The sequence below is a fragment of the Chelonoidis abingdonii genome, chromosome 4 (genome assembly GCF_003597395.2).
Source record: "Chelonoidis abingdonii isolate Lonesome George chromosome 4, CheloAbing_2.0, whole genome shotgun sequence".
Taxonomy (NCBI): domain Eukaryota; kingdom Metazoa; phylum Chordata; order Testudines; family Testudinidae; genus Chelonoidis; species Chelonoidis abingdonii.
The window spans coordinates 19,513,613-19,531,412 of NC_133772.1; the positions used below are offsets into that span (position 1 = coordinate 19,513,613).

General features: G+C 43.7%; 1 protein-coding gene across 8 annotated transcripts in view; it reads left to right on the forward strand.

Moving 5' to 3' along the window:
* The window catches only part of BLTP3A (bridge-like lipid transfer protein family member 3A), a 59,666-nt gene continuing 41,866 nt past the window's right edge, over positions 1 to 17,800 (forward strand). Inside the window, exons 1-4 of one of the 8 annotated variants that reach the window (XM_075064925.1) lie at positions 22 to 150; positions 896 to 983; positions 3,183 to 3,252; positions 3,659 to 3,861. Coding sequence is in view for 2 of the 8 variants with exons in the window: in XM_032792654.2 (XP_032648545.1) it covers positions 107 to 150 (44 nt within the window). In the remaining 6 variants the exon portion in view is untranslated. Of the gene's footprint in view, positions 151 to 895; positions 984 to 3,182; positions 3,253 to 3,658; positions 3,862 to 17,800 lie in introns of all 8 variants that reach the window. The other 7 variants (XM_075064926.1, XM_075064924.1, XM_075064927.1 and 4 more) reach the window with 7 other exon arrangements.

Genomic DNA, 17,800 nt, shown 5'->3' on the forward strand with positions numbered 1-17,800 from the left:
GCTGGCGGAGTCGGGGAGGGCTGTCAGGGAGATGGCAGGAGCCGGCTCAGCGGGCGGCAACGGCTGAGGGCCTGGGCGTGAGGAGCCGCCCCCGCCCGGACCCGGTATGGCCGGCATCATCAAGAAGCAGATCCTGAAACACCTGTCCAGGTGAGACACCCACCTGTCTCCGCCCAGCGAGGGGATGCCGCCTGTCCCCCCCGCGCACCGCGGGGACCCTGCCTGCCCCCGCCCCCAGCCCTGCCCCCCCCGCGCCTCTGCTCCCGCTGACCTTGCCCACATTTAGGGGTGCCCCCAGCTCGCTCCTCCCGAGGTACCCTCACAAGACCCCGAGACCCCGCCCTCAGTGCTACTCCCCCCCCCGCCCCGAGGACTCCGCCCTCATTGAGTGGGACACCACCCCGCACCCGTCTCTCCTGGTCCTCTTTGCCCATAGCCCAGGGGTAGGCAACCTATGGCACGGGTGCAGAAGGCGGCACGCGAGCTGATTTTCAGTGGCACTCACACTGCCCAGGTCCTGGTCACCGGTCTGGGGGACTCTGCATTTTAATTTAATTTTAAATGAAGCTTCTTAAACATTTTAAAAAACTTTACCTACAACAATAGTTTAGTTATTATTATAGACTTATAGAAAGAGACTTTCTAAAAATGTTAAAATGTATTACTGGCATGTGAAACCTTAAATTAGAGTGAATAAATGAAGACTCAGCACACCACTCCTGAAAGGTTGCCGACCCCTGCTATAGCCGATCTCCCACCCCCGCCCTGGCACACAGTCCCAGAAAAGTGCAGGATCTAGCTGCTCTCCACTAGGAGTAATAGGAAAGGGGGGAAGGCTCCTTGGGAGCAAGTGGGATGGTGCTGCTCACCTGTCTCCCCTCCAATCTACTCCTAGCCCCTCCTTCACCCCCATCTCCAGCAGTTGCTGCCCTCAGGTAGGAGGGGGGCCTGTGACAGGAGCACGTTCTGAAGCACCTGATCAGGTAAAGGGGGAGTCACAATCGTCTCCCAACTATCTTGTTTTTCCTTGTCTTGTTCCTCTTCTCCCACATGCTTCCTACCCTGCCCCATTTCTCTCCTTTTCTCCCCGTTCATTCCTTGCGGCTTGGTATTGACACCCCTACATAGGTAAGAGGGCCTTCCAGCCTCCCTCCTGCTGTGATTGCCTCATCAAAGTGCTCCTGTCCCATAAGTGATTCTGCCACTGGCTCAGGAATACATTCGGTTCAGATGAGAGGGGATACTACCTCTGTCCTGCTCCCCTCCTTTTCCCATTTCCCTGCCTTTCCAGCACATTTTCTCCTCACCCTCCCATATATTGGCAAAAAGATAGATTCTGGGACTGATACCACTGTTTCCTTCTCAGCCTTTCCCTTTCATCCTACGACCTCTCCTCTTTCTTGCACGTGCACACACTCTCTCTCTCTGTATGTGTGTTTTCCTGTGGCATAGGGTTGGCTGGCAGGTTAGAAACGATTTAGTGGAAGTGAATGGAAAGTAAATGAGTTTCTCCGGTCATCACCGCTGCCCACAGAGAAGGTGAAATGGAAGGAAGGAAAGATCATTCATAGATGTCCCTCTGGCCTGCTTTCCAGTGCTTGCCTCCTTCAGTCTAGTTGGTTCAGTCCTATTATTTGTGTTAAAATAAAGCATAGAGGCCTAACCTCTGAGAAGATGTTAAATTAATTTGGTTTTTCCTTGGTATTTTTGGATTTGGTAATCCTCAAGTGTGAAAGGGGATGTGGGGAAGCTTTTTAAGTAAGAGGTTTGAGGAAGCGAAACTGATAAGTAGTGAATATGTGAGTAAAATGGCTAAGAAATGAATGAAAAGAAAGAGGAGGGATAAGTGGTAATGAGGTGGTGGAGTAAGGGTCAGTGAATCCGGGGGAGAAAGGAGCAGAATATTGCATGCAACACATAGTCTTGATAGATTGACAAAACACTAAGTGACTGATGAGGTTTTATATTAATGTCTCTAGTAATAACATCAAACTTATATTAAGAGGAAGCAATATTTAGTGGTTAATGCACAGGACCTCTATTCCTGGGTTTCCCATTGACTGCTGGGTGACCTTGGGCAAATCACGTCGGTGCTTTGTGCCTCAGTTTCCCTATCTCTAAAATGGGGAGAATATTGACTTCCTTTGAAAAGTGCTTTATGATCTGGGGCGAAAAGAGCTATCTGAGCACTAGGTATTATTACTAACTGTATGACCTTGGGCAAACCACTTCACCTCTAAAACGAGGTCAATAAATACTCACTTCAAAGGGGTTGGTATAAGGCTTGGGAACCTTGCATAAAGTGGATGAAGGCAAAATATCACATGGCACCTTTCACCTAAAGCTCTTAAAGCATAAACATGGACAAGTATTTATCCTCATTTTACAGATGGGGAAACAGAGGCAAAGTGATTTACCCAAGGCTACATAATGTCAGTGGCAGAGCTAGGAAGGGACCCCAGGAGTACTGTCTCTCTATGCCCAGTTTTCTACCATGAACAGCTTAGGTACACTGAGGTTGGCAGACTTTGTATTTTTAGACTGAAGGTCATTTCTGGGACCTGCAAAAAACCTCTGCAAATATTCAATGAGCATCTGTAAAGCATCTGTTTAAGGCTGTTCTGTGAGTCACTAGTTGCTCTCCACCACACCTTTATACCAACAAGAATATTACACTGCCTGCTAGTAGATTTCTTAAGTTCATTAATTTAAATGATTTTCTGCTAGTCCTGACAGCACACAACTTCCAAGCTTCCCACCTTCTCCTACCCCAAACCAGCGTGTTGTGTCCATTATGGTTTCATCATTCTTGTCAGAAGGTGCTGACCCATTGATAGTGGGGAAAAGTGCATGAGAGTACACTGGACTAGCTAGTAACGGAGACCTCAATAAAGCTAATGTGTTTTCTATGTCTCACTAGCTGCCACAATTAAATGACTTGTTTTCTGCCAATACATAATGCTGTCATTTGCTTTATGTCCATAACCTTTTTTCACTGGTATTTATGGGCCCCTTAATCTTTTGGCTTATTTTTGCCTCTTGGCCTCCTTACCGTACACTGCCGAAACCCCATTTTAGTGACTTTTTTTGCTCATGGACACCCTGCCCCTCCCCCTGGTACTCTTCCTAATATAGTTATTTTACAGTCCTCAGCTTTGCCTTTTTCTAATCCTTTGTTGCAGTGCCTGGATTATGGTCTAATGATGTGAGCAGTGATCTTGGAGTCAGGAGGATTTCTGGGTTGTACTCCTGGTATTGTTACTGGCTTGGGATGTTGTTTTGGACTAGTCAGTCAGGCTCCAGTCCTTCATTCTGTTCACTTCACTGGGGCTTTGTGAATAGCTTGCAGGATTTTGGTCTGAGTTACTATCTGTAAAATGGGTTTTCCTAATTTACATGGGGATTGAGAAATTTAATGTGCTTTGAGCCTTCACAGTTTAAAGCTGCTGTAAAAAAGCAGCATCACTATTATAATCTGCATTTTTAATATTGCTACCACAGTTTTCTTTCACATAAAATAAGCCAACTCTTTATTCACGTGAATCTCTCTTCTAACAATGTGTGCGTGCTCAAGAGACGCTTTGCTACTGAATCATTAAGCTTCCTTTATTTTCTGATTTCTATTTTAATTTGAAATAATTCCTTGTTCCTTTTGCAGCCTCCTCAATTAAAGTTGTGTGTGTGTTTGTTCTCTCTGTCTGGGAATTCAAAAGGAAGGGAAAATTGAGACTCCAAGGTCAGGGAAATCCAAGAGAGAGTTGTACTGTATCAAATTGTTCAGTAGCTGTTATTCAGAAGAAATGAAACACATGCACTTGCAATGGAATAACGATTATCACTTTGCAGAGATCTTCTGCAAAGGTGAGTTTTGATGTGGATGATGGGGCACTGACCTCAGAATGCATCTTAAAAAACTTTATTCATGTTGTGTTGTTTTTTAACACATTACTTTCCATTCCTAAAATGGAAAGAGTCTAAAATCTTGAATGTATTTTTCACTATTGGTGTTGTTTATCCTCTTGCACTATTTTTTTTAGCTTGCAGAAGGAAAATTGTTTAGTTGGTTTCACTGTCTTATTCTCCTGAATTGGCATGGGGCTGCTCTGGTTGGGTTGCAGACACAGTGGGAAAATGTTTACATTGGAATCAGAGATTGTGAGCTTTCTGGGGCAGGGATTGTTTGTGTATTTGTACAGTGCCTGGGATCTAATCCCTGTTTGGGCTCCTTAGGCGCATACACAATAAAATACTTTTTTTAATTCAGTAAATTTGTAATAATTATTAATGGAAACGCATCTCTTGATCTTAGCCTTTATAAAACCTTCATTTTGACACACTATGTGTTTTGAGTCTAAAGAGTGATCCCTTTAATGTTTTCCATTTCACTCAGCTTGGACAGTGAAACCAGACTAATCTCATTGGAATGCACTAGCAGTACTTAGCACTCTTGTAACTGAAGCAAGTGCTTGATCTTATTGCTTTACAAAGATAGCTCAGTATTATCATCTCCATTTCACAAGTGGGGAAACTGAGGCACAGGGCAGTGAAGAGACTTGGTTAAGATTGCACTCTTGTCTGGGTTCACTACACTGCAGGGGTGAAGTCTTCAGAGAACTATTTTTGTTGAATTTCATGGGGAAAACTTCTGTCCGCTCTTAGGACAGGTCTGCACTAGAAGCGCAACATCAACACAGCTGCACTGATGCAGATGCGCTGCTGCAGAGTGTCAAGTGAAAAAGCTTTATGCCAATGGGAGAGCGTACTCACATTGGCATAATTACTCCACCTCCATGAGAGGTGGAAGCTATGTCGGCGGGAGACACTCTCCCGCCAACATAGCACCAGTGAGAACAGAACTTAGGTAAATTGCATCGCTTGGGGGTTTCTTTTTCACACCCCATGTGACGTAAATTAGATCGACTTAAGCGGTAGTGTAGACCTGCCCTTAGATTTAACAAAGGCTTCCTAAAGCTTCATTTTATTGCACACTTAAAAACCATACATGAGTATATATGGATAATCTCTGCCCAATAGATGATGGGTCCCTGTGCCAAAGAACTCTTAATGCAATGGCATGAGTGAGTGTGATGCAAAATGGGAAGCATAGTCACTGTTTCACAGGTTAGGGTAGGTTTTATGTGGTTTCTTAGGAGGCAAAGAGGGAGGCTGGCAAGTTTTGCCAGTTTCAAGTCAGGAGGGCAGTGTGAAAGAAGGCATTGATTGAGTCAGGAGTAGGCGAAGGAAACAAAGGGAGCTGTCAGCAGAGAAGCTGGAGTGGTGTCTTGGGAACAGGGTGGGGTGTGTAGGAGGAGAGGAGCACTGGTGTAGGCTAGTCAGGAGTTATGGAGAAGCTTCAGTTGTCTGTGGAAAGTGGGAGAAGCCAGTGCTGAAATTGACTGTGGTGAGAATAATGGGAAAATCAGCACCATCACAGAGACAGCAAAGAGAACCAACTGTGTAGAGAACTGAATGAGCTTCTCCTTACTGTGTATGTGATAATGGAACGGTGCTATTTATTGCATCACCAAGTGGCCTAGGCAGCTGGCCTTAGTCATTACAGATGTGGGGGATTTGAATACACATGATTACATTGTGCTGTCACTTTTCTTGTCTCTGCTGAACCCACAATACTTGTGAGCAGGCAAAGGACTGACTCTGACAAGGACCCTTCTCTCCAGATCTCATAGAATGTGCCAAAGCACAGTTCTTTTGTGCTCATGGGCATTTCTAACCGTCCCCCCACACACCTCACATTTGGTTACTTGGCTCGTACAGTCCCAACTGTTCAATTGGAACACTGGTATGGACCTTGGTTTGGAGGGTTTTAATGGACCATGCCTTCTCCTGAAGAGTAAGTCTGTGATACAGAGTGAGACTGAGAACACCTGGAATCATGGGAATCCAGAGGTGAATGTGGCAATCTGATGACAAGGAGAAATGAATCTACTCTTAAAATTCTGAGTGGTGTCTTCTAGTGGAATTCCTCGCTCACAATTAGCTTGTGTTCAGTGTTATTCCTTTCCCTGGATTTGAAGGTTCCTGGATGAAAGAGACCCCTTTGGAGAATACAGTAGAATCTGAGTTACACACATCTCAGAGATGGAGGTTGTTTGTAACTCTGAAATGTTTGCAACTCCGAACAAAACATTATCATTGTTCTTTCAAAAGTTTACAACAGAACATTGACTTAATATGGCTTTGAAACTTTTCTATCCAGAATAAAAATGCTGCTTTTAACCATCTTAATTTAAATTAAACAAGCACAGAAAGTTTCCTTAACTTGTCAACTTTTTTTAAACTTTCCCTTTATTTTTTTAGTAGTTTATGTTTAACACAGTACTGTATTGTATTGGCGCTTTTTTTGAGTCTCTTCTGCTGCCTGATTGCGTACTTCTGGTTCCAAATGAGATGTGTGGTTGATGGTCAGTTCATAACTCTGGTTTTCGTAACGCTGAGGTTCTATTGTACAACCAACATGACAGAGGTTGAAGCCTAATTGTTAGCACTGGTGACTGGTGGGGTGTAAGGCTGCATAGTTAGTTTCACTGATTGCTCTGCAAATTTTATCACATTGTTCATACAGTTGGTAGTAGGGATAGGAAAAGATAGTTTGACAGAATTAGGTCTTACATAGCCTAATGTTAAAGCTTCTTTTCTGCAATATGGTTCTATTTCATGTAAATCTTTTAGAAGAAGAGGAATTTTTCAAAAATTTTGGCAAATGATTCTGAAAACCAATTATTATGTGTATGGGAATTAATACCAGTTGCAGGTCAAATTTAAGTTGGGATTTCAAACTTTTGATACTTCACATTTCTCAAGCATCTGAATATTGTCTCATGGACACTCCCCTCCCATTCACAATTGTGCAGGCCAAGTTCCCTCCTTCCCATCCTCCTGCCAAAATTGTGTTGACTCATCTCCCGTTTTGTTTGCAATGACATAACATTCCTGTGGCAATAGCCTATGTGGAAAAGCAATATCAGGAAAGCATTTAACACATCTTTATCTTTTAATGCAATTTAGCCCCTGGAAATAAGGAGAAGTCAGATTCATATGACCAGTAAGCATGTCACAGACCCATCTGGAAGACTCTTATTGAGCACCTTCTGCCTAGCGGTCCCAAGGCACTTCACCAACATTGATGAATGCATCCTCCTCATCCCAATTACACACATCAGGATCTTCAACTAGACTCTGGGAGGAGTTAATGTCGGGCCATGGAGATGTCCAGAATCCATCTGGCCCTCATCCCCATGTTACATATATAATACTAGAGAGTAACTGAGCAAGGAGGCATTCCTTGCACTTGTTCAACATCTTGCTACATAGCGTTTCAAGTTTCATTCAGAGGCTAAAATGGCAATGGTGTCAGAAAGACCCCTTTGCCTAAGGAGACTTATCATTCTCTAGAAAGCATTGAGAGAGGGGATAGAGCAATGTGTAAGTCAGGAAAGTGGGATGTAGCTTCCATCAGGAATTAGTGAGGGAGGTTATTTGGCTTGTATTAGGCAGGAGGTTAGAATAGATGATTATAATGGTCCCTGCTGGCCTGATGATCTCAGAATTATGCATGGAATGGGGAAAATTCTATGGTTGTATGTGCTTCCTATTTTCATCAATACCCCCCGTTTCTTGTCTAAATGCATAACTCTGGAAATTACCATCTGCCCTCCTAAATTCCCCAGTAGGTTTACTTGCATATGTGATTTTTCACTTCTTGTCCTAATCTGTTATGCATTGTTGCTATGTGCTCATAAGCAACTGCTGCATACCACCATCAGGCGGTTGCCTTTTTGTGGTGGTTGAAGTGACTGCTGCATGTGTGGTTGGTAAAGTGCTTTGGGGTCCTTGAGGCTAAGAGGTTCAATATAATTGCAAGATGTTATTTATTCATCTTAGAACCCTTTTAGTTTCTTTTAGTATCTTTTTTCCCCTCTGCTCATGCTTTAAGCTAACTGGAAACGCACTGCTTTAGTTTAATGGATCACAGTCCTTGGAATGGTCTGATACTGGTCATCTTATTTGGCCCCTTGAATTAATGGAAGGTGCTCACCAGAACAGCACCTCTGATTGGATTGAGCTCGATTTCTAACTGTACAGAGATGAAACTGCATTCTGCCCTTGGTCTAACCTGCAGATATTGAAATGCCTATTTCCTTTATTAGCTGTTTGTAGGAAAGTTATTTCCATATTGACTTTTGTTACCTGACACAAAGCAGCTGGACAGCAACAGACTAAATCAAGCAGGACTTCTGCTGCAGAGAATTGGTAGTGGGACTTGTACAGCCTTTCGTCTCTATAACCTGCTTGAAACCAATCCAGTTGAGTAGCGATTGAAAGACCTTACCATTGTGTCATTATCATGCAATGCTCTATGTGAAATGAACTCTGGAGGCTTGGTCCACTTATATAAATGAATGGGTCCATACCTCAAAATTGATCACTATTGGTATTGTGTCCCTCTTTTTCATAGTCCCAGCAGAGAGGATAATGACTGAATTGCCCATGTAGACTGAACTCCTATGCCACTTATGTGCACTGTGGGGAGACCTTCAGTCTCTAGGGCTCCCAATCTAGTGCCTCTTCCCAGAGCTAATTACGCTAATAAAAATATACACAGTAAACTGTTTTCTGCTACCGTAGCTCAGAAAGGACCCTTGTTCTGTGAGCCTGAAGTTGTCTCTTTGCCTTTTGTATTGTACAATAACAGCTTCTCACTACAGGCTTCTGGAGAAGACTTTAACCATGATGCATTGGGCTTTAAATATCTCACTGTGCCTGTAGTGCAGATTCATCCTGCGCTGTCATACCACTGGAACTCAAGATAATGCTGTAACCCACAAGAAAGGCAGTCTCAGTTTAAGCACCTTTTATGCCCTCCTTCAGTATCGGAGGAATTTTCAGCTCCTCATTAAGATGGGAACCACAACTTACCTAAAATAGCCGTTACAGCTATGGGGAAGTGTGTAAAACCACAAAGCTTCCAGCAGTTAAAAATTGATGATAAATTATTAGTGGAATGGAAGTTTCCCTTCTGCAAAAGCATCATGTTACTGCTTTTTCAATATGCTGTGCTTCTGAGCCAGCTGGTAAGGCGCCTTGTGCCCCAAATGAAACAGAACACATAAGTTACAATCAAAAGAAACATGACCTGAGCAATAAATCTTGAAGCAGAAGCCAGTGGAAAACCAAAAATATGTTCTGCAGCCCACCCTGAAACACTCTGCATCCACCCCGCAACAGAGAATGAAAGCAGAGACGCAAATGTTTGGAGTTTTCTCTTTGAAGGATGCCAGTCTCTGTAAAGTAGCAGAGGACTCCAGAATCTGCAGCTTTTGTTGCCAAAGCCCCTGCTTCCTGTCCCCTTGAGACAATACCTCAAGATGGTTAGCAGTTCTGCACCTGCTGATTTTAATGCTGTGACAAGGATGCAGGGCAATGGATGATCTCATAAGAAGGTTGGTCTTGTGTTGTTTATCATCTGACAGATGGGAATGATGCCTCTCTTCTTTTCAGGGAGTTAAGGAGATGTCTGGTAAACCTGGCCCACAGTGATGCGCTGTGTGGTTTTCGGGAAAGTCACTTCAGCTCTCTGCCTCAGTTTCCCCAGGTGTATAATGGGGATAATACTTACTTGCTTCATCCTAATGGTGAGAGAATTAACTCATTAACATTCATATATTGCTCTGAATATAGATTTAGAAACACTAGAGAATGGAAACATTTTCAGGTAGAGGGCGAAAACAGTTCAAAGCAAGGGTCTCTTCAGTCCATTTCATAAGAGAGGGAGTCTTGTTAACCATATATTTCAACCCTCCACTCCCCAATACACTGTCACATTGATTCTAGCAATACTTCATTCTGAAAGAAGAGCTGTCAAGGGAATTGGTGAGCTGTGGACCTCACTTTGAGAGCCACTAGTTTATAGGCTTCAGTCTCTTAAATTTCTGCATACCCTTTATTATTTGCTTGGGGTTTAGTCTTGGGAAAAACCCTGGCAGCTGAACAAACTTTGCATTCCAAACTTCAGGACACAAAATGGTTGGCCTTTAAAGACTATCGAGCTTCCAACTGATGGACTCAAAATAGCAAAACAGCTGCTCAACAAGTGCACGTGTCAACCCTGGCAAGACTCCCTCTTTTTTCAGATTAATTTGTGACCCGTTGCACAAGTCTCCTTCTGGTGAGGAAGGAGTTTGCTGTGTGTTTTGTACCGAGTGTGCTTGAGCTGGAGTCTCCATAAAGTTCCAGGCTACGCAGCCCTGATTAAGTGTTCTTACCCAGGAGGAGAGATGGTCTAAAAGGGACTAAGTGAGTGGATGTATGCATGGGGGAGACACACTCTGTGGTAGGTGAACATACCAGGTTACACTGTACAACGATTCTGTCTTTTCCCCACCGTGTTTTGGAAACCATGGTTTCTTTCGTAGGTTGAACTTTGAACTGGATTTTCAATTCCTTTTGGTTTTAGTCATCATCTTGCTGTCCAGCAGTCACAGCAGTGAATAGCACTAGTGATATTCCTGGAGTTCAGAGAACTAACTGCTGAATGGATTTTGGCAGGGTAGGCGAACATTTCACAATGCAGATGAAGCTGAATAATTTGCCTTGGAGAGTTTAGAGTCTTGGCTTTTATTTAGATGAATGTAGTGCCCATGAAACAGAGACTGATAACTCTGATAACCAAGAGCCAGTTGTGGTGCAGGCAGGTCTGGTGTTAAAGCATCCTTCACACAGATTTGTCAGTGTACTGTAATCCTGCCCTGCTGCAGTGCACCTGCTAATCCTGTGCTGAATGCTGAGCAGAGACCATCAGCTGTGGATAAACCAGGGTGAGCCACCAGGCTTGCTGCACTGTGACCTAAGGGCTTGTCTACATAGAAAGTTTTACCAGTTATACTGGTGAAGTTACACTAATGTAATTCTACCGTATAATTCCCTGGGTGGACACTCCTGTTGGAGTTTGAGGGGTTTTTTTTGTTTTTGTTGTTTGTTTTTTTCTGGTTTAGTTTACCCCTTCCAAAGAGACGTAAGCTAAACAAACAGGCATTCTTAAACCAGAAAAAGTGTGCCCACCGAGGGAGTTTTATCAGCATTACTCTCATGATTCAGATTCACACCGTACCTTAGGCTGGTATAACTTCTGTGTACACAAGACACTAGTCAAATGTGTAGGCAGATGAAAAGGCAGCGTGTTTACTTACTGCATCACCTAGCTCCCTGCTGTGACCTAAGAGCCAGAACAATCTGTGTCGTGTAACCACAGAAATCCTAAAAATATAGGACTTGAAGGGACCTTAATAGGTCATCTAGTCCAGTCCTCTGCACTGAGGGAGGACTAAGTATTATCTAGACCTGTATTTCCCAAACTTGGGATGCTGCTTGTTTAGGGAAACCCCCTGGTGGGCCGGGCCGGTTTGTTTACCTGCCATGTCTTCAGGTCTGGCCGATAGCGGCTCCCACTGGCTGCGGTTCACTGCCCCAGGCCAATGGGAGCTGTGGGAAGCAGCAGCCTGGAGCAGCGAACCGCGGCCAGTGGAAGCCATGATCGGCCGGACCTGTGGATGTGGCAAATAAATAAACCGGTCTGGCCCGCCAGGGGCTTTTCCTAAACAAGTGGCGTCCTAAGTTTGGGAAACATTGATTTAGACCATCCCTGCTATGTGTTTGTCTAACCTATTCTTAAAAACTTCCAAAAAAGGAAATTGCAAAACTCTCTAGGTAATTTGTTCCAGTGCTTAACTATCTTACAGTTAGGAAGTTTTTCCTAATGTCTAAGCTAAATCTCCCTGTGATGGGATCCCTGGGGTGCAGCCTCGGACCATGGGACCACTGTGCCTCCTTTTCTCCAGCCTGGGCTGTCTCTCTCAGTGCTTTGCTAGTGACAAGCAGCAAACCCCTCCAGGCTCTGTGACTGCTCAGCACAACAGCATATGGAGCCCCACACCCAGCTAGATTGCATGAATGCTCCCAGAGCCAAATCCCCCCAGCTCCCAGCCTTGTACCTCAGGGATATACTGTCTTGCACTGCTCAAGATCCTTTCTTGAGCAATGCAATTTTATTAATTGGTTCACCACTTCATCAATGGAAGTGGATATACACCAGCCTTTGTAAACCATTGATAACTACTCTCTGAGTATGTCTTTCCAACCAGTAGTACACCCATCTTATAGTAGGGTTGTCTAGGCTATATTTCCCTATTTTGTTTATGAGAAGGTCATGTGAGCCAGTAGCAAAAGCTTTCCTTATAGTCAAGATATATCACATCTACTGCTTTTCCCCCTATCCACAGGGCTTGTTACCCTGTCAAAGAAGGATATTAGGTTGGTTGACATGATTTGTTCTTGACAAATCCATGTGAACTGTTACCTACTACCATATGATTTCTAGGTGCTTACAAATTAATTTGTTCGATTATTTGTTCCATTATCTTTCCAGGTACCTAAGTTAAGCTGACTGATCTGTAATTGCCTTGGTTGTTCTTATTCCCCTTTTTATAGATAGGTACTATATTTGCCCTTTTCTAGTCCTCTGGGATCTCTCCTGTCCTCTATGAGTTGTCAGAGATAATCACTAATGGCTCAGAGAAGACATCTAACTTGTCTAAATAATTCCTATCTTGTTCTTTTCCTGTTTAGCTTCGGATCCAACCCCACTGATGTTCATTGTGTTAGTCATCTGATCACTGCTAACTGAAACAAAAAAAGGCATTTATCACTTTGGCCATTGCTGTATTTTCTGTTGTCGTCTTTCCCTCCTCATTGAGTAATGGGCTAACCTGGTCTTTTGTCTTTATCTTGCTTTTAATGTACTTGTAAAATGTTTTTTGTTACTCTTTATGCCCCTAGCTAGTTTAACCTTGTTTTGTGCCTTGGCCTTTTTAATTTTGTCCCTACATGTTTGTGCTGTTTTTTTAATATTAATTTTTCATAATTTGACCTAGTTTCCACTTTTTGTATGACTCTTGAGTTTCAGGTCGTAAGATCTCCCAGTTAACCCAGCGTGGTCTCTTACTACACTACTTGTCTTTCCTATGCATTGGGATAGTTTGCTCTTGTGCCCTTAATAATGATTCTTTAAAAAACTACCAACTCTCCTGAACTCTTTTTTTCTCTTACACTTTCTTCTCATGGGATCTTACCTACCAATTCTCTTAGTTTGCTAAAAGTCTGCCTTCTTGAAGTCTATTGTCTTTATTCTGTGGTTTTCCCTCCAACCATTCCTTAGACTCATGAACTCTCTTATTTCATGATCATTTTTACCCATGCTGCCTTCCACCTTCAAATTCTTAACCAGTTCCTCCCTGTATGTCAAAGTCAAATCTCCTCTAGTTGATTTCTCCACCTTCTGCAACAAAAAGTTGTCTCCTGGGCTTTCCAAGAACTTGTTGAATAATCTGTGCCCTGCTGTATTATTTTTCCAGCAGATGTCGAGGTAGTTGAAGTCTCCCATCACCACCAAGTCCTATGTTTTGCATAATTTTGTTAATTGTTTAAAAAAAAACCCACATCTCTGGGTACTCTCTAAAACCAAGGCTCTGAAACCCAAACTTTCTTTAATTTCTGTGAGTAAAAGAGGGAGTGGAGTAGGATTACAGACACGAACAGTCCTAGAGCCCTATTTCCCTCCCTGGAGTTAATCATAGCAGAATCCTCTGACTGGAGACTGCATCATGAATCAGGGTAGAGATTCCCCATACTTCCTGAACTGTAGGCAAGAAACGCAACTCCCGTCACACTATTGAATGGAGTATGGAGAAGAGGTGACACTTCCTGAAAGCATCTTAGGCCTGGTCTACACTACAAGTTTATGTCGAATTTAGCAGTGTTAAATCGAATTAACCCTGCACCTGTCCACACAATGAAGCCCTTTACTTCGATATAAAGGGCTCTTAAAATCGATTTCTGTACTCCTCCCCGATGAGGAGAGTAGCGCTGAAATCGACATTGCAATTTCAAATTAGGGTTAATGTGGCTGCAATTCGACGATATTGGCCTCTGGGAGCTATCCCACAGTGCACCATTGTGACCGCTCTGGACAGCAATCTGAACTCGGATGCACTGGCCAAGTAGACCGGAAAAGCCCCACGAACTTCTGAATTTTATTCCCTGTTTGCCCAGCGTGGAGCACTGATCAGCACAGGTGACCATGCAGTCCCAGAATCAAAAAAAGAGCTCCAGCATGGACCGTACGGGAGATACTGAATCTGATCTCTGTATGGGGAGATGAATCTGTTCTATCAGAACTCCGTTCCAAAAGATGAAATGCCAAAACATTTGAAAAAATCTCCAAGGCCATGATGGACAGAGGCCACAACAGGGACTCAACACAGTGCTGCGTGAAACTTAAGGAGCTGAGACAAGCGTACCAGAAAGCCAAAGAATCAAATGGATGCTCATGGAGGGAGGGGCGACTGATGACTGTAGCTATCCCACAGTTCCCGCACTCTCCGAAAACCATTTGAATTCTGGGCTGAGCTCCCAAAGCCTGAAGGGTCAAAAACATTGTCGCGGGTGGTTCAGGGTATATGTCGTCAGCCCCTCCTCCCATGAAAGCAAAAGGAAAAAAAAATCATTTCTCGCCTTTTTTCAATGTCACCGTATGTCTACTGGATGCTGCTGGCAGACGCGGTGCTGCAGCGCTACACAGCAGCATCCCCTTGCCCTTGCCTTGCGGATGGCAGACGGTACAGTATGACTGGTATCCGTCATCATCGTCCTCCCGTGGGTGCTCCTGGCTGGCCTTGGTGAGGTCGGTCAGGGGCGCCTGGGCAAAAATGGGAATGACTCCAGGTCATTCTCTTCTTTAAGTTTTGTCTAATGGAGATTCAGTCCTGCCTGGAATATCATGGCAGCTGGAGGCTTCTGCCTCAGGCTGCTCTCCCAGTCAGCAGCACACGCGGTCGCACCTACCCCAGCCTACTCCTTGCTACCAGGGCTCACAATCAGATACTTAGACCTCTACATTTTGCTGCAAATAAAAAAATTAAGCTGCCGTTTAGAACTGTCCCCCAACATACATATCCTGGGACATTTTGTATTTTACCAGTGTCAACCAAAGGCCCACACACAAATGGAGATTCAGTCCTGCCTGTGCTTCTATCCTAGTGCTTATCACAGATTCCCATTTTCAGCTATAGGCTGAGCAAGTGCAGAATGGTGGTTCACTCTACTTTGCTGTAAGCCAACCGCCCTCCCCTCCCCCCTTTGATCTCTGCTTGCAGAGGCAATAAAGTCAGTGTTGTTTCTTATTCATGCATTCTTTATTACTTCATCACACAAATGGGGGGGGGATAACTGCCACGGTAGCCCAGGAGGGGTGGGGGAGGAGGGAAGCAACGGGTGGGGTTGTTGCAGGGCACCCCCTAGAATGGCATGCAGCTCATCATTTCTGCGGGATGTCTGGGGCTCTGACCTGGAGCGGCTGTTTGCCTCTCTGGTTCTTTAGTAGGCTTGCCTGATATTCTAGGCAGGACTGACTCTCCATTAGACAAAACTTAAAGAAGAGAATGACCTGGGGAGTCATTCCCTTTTTTGTCCAGGTGCCCCCAAATGACCTCACCGAGGCCGGCCAGGAGCACCCATGATAATACAGTAGGGCTGGTAACTTTCTTTGCTAACTTGCAAACGCAAGGGGATGCTGCTGTGTAGCACTGCAGCACCGCGTCTGTCAGCAGCATCCAGTAGACATACGGTGACAGTGAAAAAAGGCTGAACGGGCTCCATGGTTGCCATGCTATGGCGTCTGCCCAAGCAATCCAGGGAAAAGGGTGCAAAATGATTGTCTGACGTTGCTTTCACAGAGGGAGGATTGACTGAAGACGTTTACCCATAATCACCCGTGACAAATTTTTGGCCCCATCAGGCATTGGGATCTCAACCCAGAATTCCAATGGGTGGGGGAGACTGCGGGAACTATGCGATAGCTACCCAGAATGCAATGCTCTGGAAGTTGCCGCTAGCCTTGGTACATGGACGCACAGTGCCGAATTAATGTCCTTAGTGTGGCCGCCTGCACTCGACTTGATACAATCTGTTTCCAAAAATTGATTTCTGTAAAATCAGAATAATCTCATAGTGTAGACATAGGCTTATACAAGTCCAAATTAAATGCTAAAAGTAACTTGCTTATCCTTTTGGAGTAGCATGCACTAAGCACAGGACTAGAAGCCAGGAGCTCCTGGGTCATTTACCTAGCACTAACACTCACTCCTTGTATGACCTTGTCACTTTACCTTTCTCTTTTTTTCCTCATCTGTAAAATTGGGCTAATATTACTAGCCTGCCTGTCTGGGGTGCTGTGGATTAGTTAATGGTTTGTAAATGAATATCACTGTGGAAGTGATAAGTATTATTTATAACTTAGTGCTTTCCATTTTCCAAAGAACTAATCGATCTGATACTAATTGGTTTCATTTAATTCTAAATAGATTGATTAATTAGGTTAATGTGATACTGACTATAGTAATATAAGTATTAGCATTAGATATCTAATACTAATTAGCCGAATCTAATACTAATTAAGCATATTTCTCTTCCTTGTGCTTAGCCTGAAATCTCTAACTCTTGCCTTGAGTGATACCATGTGTTCTTAGTGGACAGATTGCTGCAATGTTGTGCTGAAAGCCTGAGTTAGTAAAATGGTTTCTCTCCTCTGAATTGTGGTGTTAGTTCTTCCTCCTGTGTATTGTAGTGCCTTTCACGATACTGCTTTCCCCCACTTCAAAGGAGTTTTGGCTTCTGGCCTAGTTTTATTCCTTCCAAAACTAAGGTTAGTTCCCCACTCAAACGCTCTCCCAAATTCATTGTATTTATTATATCTGAAGCTTCTGCTTCTGTTTTCCTGGAAAGTTTGTCTGTGTTTTACAATTATTGATGTTTTCCTCTACCAGCGATGAACCTTCTTGCCAAGTGAGTGTGATTCTTGGCTCTAGAAATAATGAGACTTAATATGAGGGAAATGTCCTGTGTGTGAGAGATGTGATCATGAAAGAGTCTCCCCAGAGAAGTGTGGAAATCCCATTGTGTGGCACAAAGCATGACTAGACAAGACACTGGGGAATATGCTATGTAGGGTATAATCCCGCATTGTCCAGGGCATGACTGGATATGACTAAATTGATTTGTTCCAGTTCTAACTTCTACTATGCTCTATTTTGTCTGCTTATATAAGCGTTTGTTTGTGTTTCAAATTAAGGAAGGATCTCTTGGTCCCTTCCCATAAGTTCACCACTGTTAACAGAAGAGCTTTTTCTTTTGCATCTCCTAACATCAAAAGCAGCTTCCCTTCAGCTCTCAGTCTCTCCATCTCTTTTCAGATCTCAGCTGAAAATTTACCCTGTTCCTTCTGTTATTCACACTTCAATATCTTCTCCATCTGCTACTCTGTAACAGTAGTAAGTGTTGTGGGTAATAATTATATACATCTGCCAATATATTATCCTATCCTGTAGCTATCTAAATTAAAATCAGGGGCATTTGTCATACAGTGTGTAACTAATCACTGCTCACATTTACCCATAGCTACAAAACTATTAATAGAAATAGATATATTTAGATGTAGATGCTAGTTATAGTTATAGAATAGCAATCGGAGAAGAAATTGAGATGAGAGGAGACTATAGAGATAGCAAGTTATCATAGGCATTCCCAAATCTGGACCTTAGCGTCCAGAAATCTGGGTGCCTGCATGAACCCCTCTAAGCTTAATTACCAGCTTAGATTTGATCTCGCTGCCACCAGCCAAAAATTCCAGGGTTTTGGCTCCCTCTGGTCTCCCCAAACCCTTCCCTGGGGA